The sequence below is a fragment of the Cariama cristata genome, unplaced genomic scaffold (assembly GCF_000690535.1).
Source record: "Cariama cristata isolate BGI_N322 unplaced genomic scaffold, ASM69053v1 scaffold3324, whole genome shotgun sequence".
Taxonomy (NCBI): Eukaryota; Metazoa; Chordata; class Aves; order Cariamiformes; family Cariamidae; genus Cariama; species Cariama cristata.
The window spans coordinates 3,791-11,713 of record NW_009611036.1 but is presented as its reverse complement, the minus strand read 5'-3'; the positions used below and the strand labels follow the sequence as shown (position 1 = coordinate 11,713).

Genomic DNA, 7,923 nt, shown 5'->3' with positions numbered 1-7,923 from the left:
CTCTGCCGCAGCACAGGCAGGGACCACCCCATGAGGACACAACACTGGGGTCACCCTGGCAGAGGGGGTCCCATCACGGGCAGAAGGCACGCACCCCACCACCTCCCTCTTCCTACCTTGAGGCGGACAACGTGTGGGATCTTCACACCGTTGAGATAGCATTTGATCTGGGGAATGCCGCTGCCGGCTGCGACGGGCTGCGGGGAGCAGGGAGAGTGAGCGGCTGCCACATACAGGATGGGGACACACTGGCCACCTTACCCCTGTCTCTCAGCACGGGGGCCACACCAAGCACACCCGCAGGGGGGCTCAGAGATGAGGCCAAAGCCTATCTACAGGCTCTGGAGGTGGACTTGAGGGAGGTATCCACTGCCCCTAAGGGAAAATGTGCCAGGGAGAAGGAGCTGGCTGGGTTCTTGGGGCACACTAAGGTGTTCCCACCACTGTGCCATGGCGAGAGGGCCAGCGCTGCAGAAGACTCACACTTGACGGCCAGGGAGAGCAAGGGCAAAGCCACAGGGAAGACACTGCTGACTCAGAGAGGTCCACAGGGAGTCATTGCCCCTCCCAGCCATAACCAGCCCCAGTCTCTGGTTTGTCCTCCAGAAGGTGTCCCCGAGGCACCCGGCCAGCCTGCTCTCTGCCTGCACTCAGGTACATTCAACGTGGAGAGGCTGAGCTGGGGCCAAGGCTTGTGAAAGCTGTGCCTGCGCCCAAGGCTGGAGCACAGACTCTGCCCCAGGGTGCCAGCAAAGGGCAGCACGTCCCGTCAGTCTGACGGCCCCAGAGAAACTCGACAGCTGGAGCCAACGTCAAAGAACTGGGGCTACCAAGAGCCAATCTGGCAGAAATACATTTTCTATTACACAAATTTACATGTTTTCTGGAGACATGATCCTGCTTCCCTCACAAAAAGGACCGGGGCAGGAGGCACAGGGATACCCCAACCCAGACCAGTTCCAAACTCCTACCTCTATGAAAGCAACAATCATGGAGCCCACCATCACCACGCTGGCATTCAGGGTGGCCCAGAGTAACAGGGAGAAAGACAGGCCCCCTTTCTCCGTGAACTTGTCGATGTCTGGGGAAGCAGCTCAAGGAAAATCCAGTATTGGTTGGCTCCCATCCCTCCCGCTGTGATAACACGTTGCTAAAACACTTCTTGGGCTGCGGCAGTGCAGCAGATCCTGCGTGCTGTTTTTTTCCTTGCGGCCGCCACCCAGCCACAGCTCAGCCCCGCAGAGCAGCTGGGCACTCGGCAACACCTTGGGTGGCAGGGTCTGTGCCATCAAACCCAGGTGAGGAAGCTCTACCCTCTCCCCCAGCACCCCTCTCGCAGCTACCAGGAGCAGAGATCCTGGAGCTCCCGGCTGGCCGGCAGCCACCGCTCCGTGGGGAGGATACTGCCCTTCACCACCCGGTACTTCAGCCCAGCCAGGTTCTCCACCACGATGTCGATGAAGCAGGCGACTAGGCCGGTGAGGATGCCAATCATGGCACAGATGACCCAGCGCTTGATCTCCACCGTCCGGAAAGCCTGAGGGACAGACAGCCATCAGACCCTACTGCCACTGAGCCTGGACCCCACCAGCATCAGGGGGACTCCAACCCACCTGGCCACCTTCCCCAACATAGCCCTAAGCCCGAGGAGCTCTCCTCAGAGCTGTCTAAGGAAAACCGATGCTGGCTGACCCAGCATTGCAAAGCCTGGCCACTATTTACTTATTTTAAGCCAGTGCCCTTGCTCCTCTGTGGGATCCCTGACAGCAGACATGCTTTTCCAGCTTGCCCGCCTCCATCAAGCCCCTCCTGTTGGGCTTCTTGCTGCGGCACTGACTCCCAAAGCCCTCAGGGCAGATGTTTCACATGGCTCCAGAAGTCCCTCTGCTCAGGGACCTGCCCCATGCCACCCAGCAATGCCACCATGCACGCCCAGGCTAGCTCCTGTTCAAATCATCCTATGCTGGGTCCTTGCTCCTGAGGTTTTACAGCTCATCACAAGCTGGTCAGTGCCCATAAGCCCACCCCAGCTCAAGCACTGCTTTGAGCACAACCTGCCCTGGCACAGAGAAGCCCCCCAGCAGCCGGGCAGGGGGAACAATTTCCCTGGGCCATCCCAGCGGCGGGGACGGTGGGCAGCCAGGTCACAGCAAGACTCACCGTGTGGTTTATCCTCCTTTCTTCCTCCAGGAACAGCTGGTTTTCACTGTTGTCATAATCCAAGCTCTAGTTCAGGAAAGGGAGACGCTGTTACCATCTAGCACAGGGGAAGAGAAGCCTGTGCTGGGGGGGGCTGCCCTCAGACCCCCACCCCTGCCCCTCCATACTCCTGTGTCATTTTGCTCCCTCGATCCTGCTTGTTCCCTGCTGAAAGTCCCCTAGCTGGGCAGCCACAAGCCCTCACCCCACGCACTTCACTCACTGCATCTCAGAGGGCAAAGCCAAGATGGGGGAAGACACTTACCTCGTACTTGAGTGACAGGAGCTTCTCATTGTGAGGGATCTCGTTGGGACGCTGCCGAGGGAGCTCCGTCTCCTGCGGGATGCGATACACAAGTTAGGACGGTCAGGTCCAAGTCCAACGTAATTGCTGGTTTAACACTAGTTTTTATGCTCAGGAGACGCAGGGAGGACTGCACAGTGCAAGCTGCATGGCAGGCTGGGATCTGGGATGATTTTCCACCAGTTCGTGGATATGTGGGATTTAAGGCAGTTGGAACAGGCTGTCAGGTCCTCGTGGGCAGGACATTTCCCCACGAGCAGATGGAGGGTTCGCCCAGCTGGGTAGCAGGCTGCCATGTTGATCTGGTGCTGCCTCCGAGCGGCTCCGTGCTCCAGTGGACGGCAACCTTTCACTTCGGCAGGAAATTCCTTCGGCCGAAAGCAAGGAGCTATTTCAAGCAGGCCCACGTTTTTGGGCAGAAACCAAATTCTGTTTCCCAAATGCCTTTGACCATGCAAGCTGTTCTCAGCTCCGAATTAGGGCATTTACCGAGGAAGCCAGAGGGGCCCCCAGGGCAGTGGCACCCCACACCCTTCCCCGGCCCCACGTTACAGCTACAGCCAAAGCAGGCCCAGCCCATCCTCCAAGACACTGGATTAAGACATGTTCCTTCCCATTTAAGAATTCCACAAGGAATATTTAGCAAAAGTCATCTTCTCATTTGCTCTTCCTACAGCTCTGGAGCTGAGGCAGGAGCACCTGGAGAAGCAAGGCTTTTCAGGTGCACGAGGGGGGAATAACTTGAAATCTGAGAGTTTCTGCAAGATGCCCCCTCTGCAGCTAGCCCTGTCCCCAGGGCTGAGCCATCTTCCCCCCAGCTGCTGTCACACTGCACGTCCCCTCCCATGCCTTCACATCAAGCTGGGCAGCAGGCAAGAGAAGCAGCTTTAAGAAGGAAGAAATCCCTTCCCACTCCACCCGCTCGTGCATTTGCTCCCATGGGAGGAAGGTCCCTGTGCCGGTGGGCTGGTGCTGCTGCCCAGAACAGTGCAGGAGACCTCGATGTCCTTGGGCCAGTGCTGCAGCTAAGGGGAAGCAGCAAGGGTCAAGGCAGAGCATCAGGCAACCACGCCGCGAAGGTCACCCAGCCCACGAGGAAGCACTGGAGCCCTCGTGGGACAAGCAGGATGGGAAGGGGGGAACAGGAAGGTCCCTGTGCCGGTGGGCTGGTGCTGCTGCCCAGAACAGTGCAGGAGACCTCGATGTCCTTGGGCCAGTGCTGCAGCTAAGGGGAAGCAGCAAGGGTCAGGGCAGAGCATCAGGCAACCACGCCGCGAAGGTCACCCAGCCCACGAGGAAGCACTGGAGCCCTCGTGGGACAAGCAGGATGGGAAGGGGGGAACAGAGGCAGCCGTTAGTGGAAGAAGGGAAGGAGTCTTGGTAATGGTGGGCCCCTTTCTGTGCCACTCACCAGCTCACGGATGTCCTCGTTGAGGTCCACATTGCTTAGCTGCCCGATGCGCAAGAAGGAGGAAGGAGTGAGCTGAGGAGAGAAGGGAAAATGGGGTCAATTCCTGAATGTGCTGCAAGCCTTGGCAGAAGGAAGGAGCAGGCACGCGGGTGCTCGTGCTCTGTCCCCTTTGCAAAGCTCTGCCTGCCCACCGCCAGAGCCCCCCGAAGCGCAGCACCCACAGAGGACTGCTCTTGGAGGACACACCGAGGAGGTGGGACCCACCACCCTGGAAGGAGCAGGAGGCAGCAGCAGTCTGCCAGGGTTTGGGCAAGTTGCTCCAACCTGTTAGTTGCCAGAGGCGGCTCACCCAGGGAAGGTGCCAGCCAGCAGCAGCTCATTTGGGACCGGCAGCCCCAAGAGCTGGTGAGAGTCACCAACAGCCTCTGGCCAACGAGCGTGCACTCCAACGCAGCAGCCGTGCAGCCAGCAAACTCGTGCCGAGCAGCACGTTCCAGGTCCCCTGGAGCTGGGGAGGGACAGACCCTCCCGAACAGAAAGCACCATCTCCACAGTCACAAGCACACCGAGATGTGCCGGGGCCATCCCTCGGCTCGCGCGCCCAGCCAGCAATAAGGGATGGCCAAGGGCAGGTTTGGCTCTGCCATCTGCTCCACACAAGCAGTTCCCGGCCAAGGAGATGAGCACATCAGCGTTTTTGTCTCCCTCCAAGCAGCCGGGATCGAAGCGATGGCCGGGCCAGCTGCCAGCCAGCACACACAAGAGGCAGCAGGGCACGTTGCTCCCACACAGCCTCGGAGACACACACCTCGGGTGCCTCTCCGAGCTGGCCCCAGCACAATGTCGGGAAGGAGCATTTGCATCTCCCACTGAGGATCAGGTTCTCCTTTTGCTGGTGACCACTCAGGCTCGTTACTGGCAGAGCAATTGCGTAACACGGGAGTTTTCAGACTATTTGGGGCACATCTCATCTCCTGGCCAATGTAGGCAAGGGCTGGGGCTGCAGCCGAGCCGCGAGGGGACTCGGCAGAAAGGGGCAAGCTGCTGTCACCCCTCCGTCGTTGTGAAACACAGGGATGCACAAGGGTGCGAGCAGCACTGTCACTAGGCACAGCCCAAACACCATTGCTCAACGTTGAGATCTTCTCCTCCAGAGCCTCACCACTCCCCAGCTGCCAGGCTAAAGGATTGGAGAATAAAAGAGGGATGGTGAGCAACAGCGGGGCCCTGGCACATCAGTCCCTCTGCCAGCAAGCCAGCATATCCCAGCTCGAGCCCCTGCTGCGTTAATCCCCACCGATCCCATCTGGAACGTGCAGGCCAGAGCAGCCGGGAGCTGTGCACGTCACAGCAGACGAAGAATATCCCTTTGTGCTTGCAGCCTGACCTATTTTCCCATTTCTCTGTCTGCTCCACATTCTCATTCACTCCCTGACCTGCAGGTGGGTTTTGCCCCAGCTTCTCAAACCCCCGTGGGTGCCCTTTTGTCCCGAGCACCCTGAGCCCACAGGAGGGGCTGAGCACAAAGTGCTCCATGCAGCCGTTTTTGAACACTGGTTTGGTGAGACCAGTCTGGGCTTTGGTTCTGGTCCACGATGGCTCCGTAATCCCCATGGAAAGGATGCAGGTGGACCCTTTTCCCGGCAGTCTGAGCAGACCACTGTGGGCTCCTCTGAGCCAGGCACACCCAAAGCTGTCCCCTCCCTGGGGGGACATGGTTGGGAACTTACAAGCTGGAGGCAGGAACCGCCCGTCTCAAAGCCCACTGGTGCCCAGCTGCTCTGATGGCAGGCGGAGGTCCCAGCCAGGCCCCTGTCATCCTAGGAAGGGGGGAAGGACACAGTCCTTGGCCTGAAACCCTGGGAGGGACAAAACTGAGACCTTGCAAGGGAATCCCCCTCCACCTGGCTTCAAGAAGCACAAAGATTTAAGTCTCCCATTAGACGTCACACGTCTAGGGCAAGATCAAGGTAACAAGATGGGAACGGTCACCCGTGCCACGTCCTCTGCTCACACCTCAGGCACCAAGACCTCAGACGGGATCAGTCCTTCGGGGAAATTCTTCTTCTGCTAGCCACAGGGGACCACAGAAAGACCAAATGTGGTTGAATCTGTGACCCCCTCACACACCCCCCTTCCCTGTGGAGCAAGTGGCCAAGGCCCAGCAGCTCCGCTCCCAAGGGATTAGGCAGCAGCAGGACCCAAGCACAGATGAAGGGAAAGGAGCTGCAGTTGAACTTGAAACTGAACTTCATCAGAGAAGCAACTTGTTTTTAATATGCGCCGCCCCCAACTCTTAAGTCCTGGCATCCCTCCAGCATCCAGATGGGCCAAGGCACTCTGCGAGTGGAGGGTTGGCTCCCGTCTCCACAGGGAGATCATGCCACGGGGATCACATGCCAGGAGGACAGGAAAAATCTACTTCCATCAGCACTCAACCTTTATAAGAGGGACAGGGGGGATTCAGGCAGCCAGGAGCCAAGACAGAAGGTTATTTGTGCACAGTTCAAAGATTCACTGAACACATGGACGGCGCTACCCTCCTTTGGATATTTTTTAAACTCGGCCAAGACAGCTGCTGATCCCGGGTACACATGATGTTGGTGTGACCGTGGTATGGTTATCTCCACATAACAACACGCACTGTTGCCAAAACCCAGAGGACGTAGACAGGTTAAGAGCTCTCCTGTCCCACGAGAGGCTCTCGGGGCAGCTGAGCCTGCCTCCAACAGCAGCACACGAACAGCGACGGCACCCGGCCCTCACCCTGTTTCGGTGGTAAAGCTAACTCCTTACCCATTTGGAGCTCTGCAAAGAGATGTCTGGAGCCTTGATCTGGAGCAAAATTGCTTAATGTCTTTTTCAGCAGGGTAGTTGGTACGCTGGCGGGCAGGGCTGCTCCTCAAAGGAACCTCACCAGGCTGCAGGGAAGCCCCTGAAGATCAACAGAGTCAAATACAAAGCCCTGCACCTGGGATGGATGTGTCCTAGTGGTTAGACAGCAGCTTTGCTGAAAAAGTCTTGCAGCAAGCTGGCAGATGAGTTGAAGAGGAGTTGGTGGCACAAACCTGCAGTGGAGATGGCTGACCACCTCCTGGAATGTGCAAGACCGCAGCCAGGAGGTCCAGGGAAGGGATCCCACGCCTCTGCCTGGCACCTACAATAGCACATCTGGGACTTGGCATCCACTTTGGGCTCCCCGGGTGTCATAGTTAAACGCCAGCTGGCAACTAAGCACCACGCAGCCGCTCGCTCCTCCTCCCCGGTGGGATGGGGAGAATAGGAAAAAGGTAAAACCCGTGGGTTGAGATAACAACAGTTTAATAACTGAAATAGCATATAATAATAATAGTAATGAAAATGGAGATAACTGAGAGAGAGGAATAAAACCCCAGACAGACAAGTGATGCACAACACAATTTCTCACCACTGACTGACGGATGCCCAGCCCAGCCCCAAGCAAGGGGGGGCCTTGGCCGCCGCCCCCCAGCCAACTCCCCCAGCTTCTATACTGGGCGTGACGTGCTATGGTATGGAACCTCCCTTTGGCTGGTTGGGGTCAGCTGTCCTGGCCATGCTCCCTCCCGGCTTCTTGTGCACCTCCTCGCTGGCAGAGCATGGGAAACTGAAAAGTCCTTGGCTTAGGGTAAGCACTGCTCAGCAACAACTGAAACATCAGTGTGTTATCAACATTATTCTCACACTAAATCCAAAACACAGCACTGTACCAGCTACTAGGAAGAAAATTAACTCTATCCCTGCCAAAACCAGCACACGGGGAAGAGAAAGGCACAGAGACACCAGGAGTGAGTCCAGCAAGACAGTCAGGGGCTGAAGCATATGTTAAGACCTGCAAGAAGATGCTGGTGCTCCTCAGGGTGATCACCTCGCCATCTCTGGACACCTAACAAGACGTTACAGAGAAGATGGAGCCAGACTTTGCACAAAGCTTCGCACTGATGGGACAAGAAGCAGCAGGCAAGCTGCAGCAAGGGAATTTCTGCTTAGA

General features: G+C 57.5%; 1 protein-coding gene across 1 annotated transcript in view; it reads right to left on the bottom strand.

Moving 5' to 3' along the window:
* Nucleotides 1–5,734, bottom strand: part of CLCN7 (chloride channel, voltage-sensitive 7) — a gene marked incomplete at its 5' end in the record, with an annotated part of 14,677 nt that extends 8,943 nt beyond the window's left edge. Inside the window, 7 exon segments of the mRNA XM_009698074.1 lie at nucleotides 117–197; nucleotides 972–1,081; nucleotides 1,405–1,537; nucleotides 2,161–2,226; nucleotides 2,465–2,536; nucleotides 3,915–3,986; nucleotides 5,645–5,734. Of these exon segments, the coding sequence (XP_009696376.1) occupies nucleotides 117–197; nucleotides 972–1,081; nucleotides 1,405–1,537; nucleotides 2,161–2,226; nucleotides 2,465–2,536; nucleotides 3,915–3,986; nucleotides 5,645–5,734 (624 nt within the window).
* Between the last annotated feature and the right edge of the window lie 2,189 nt (nucleotides 5,735–7,923).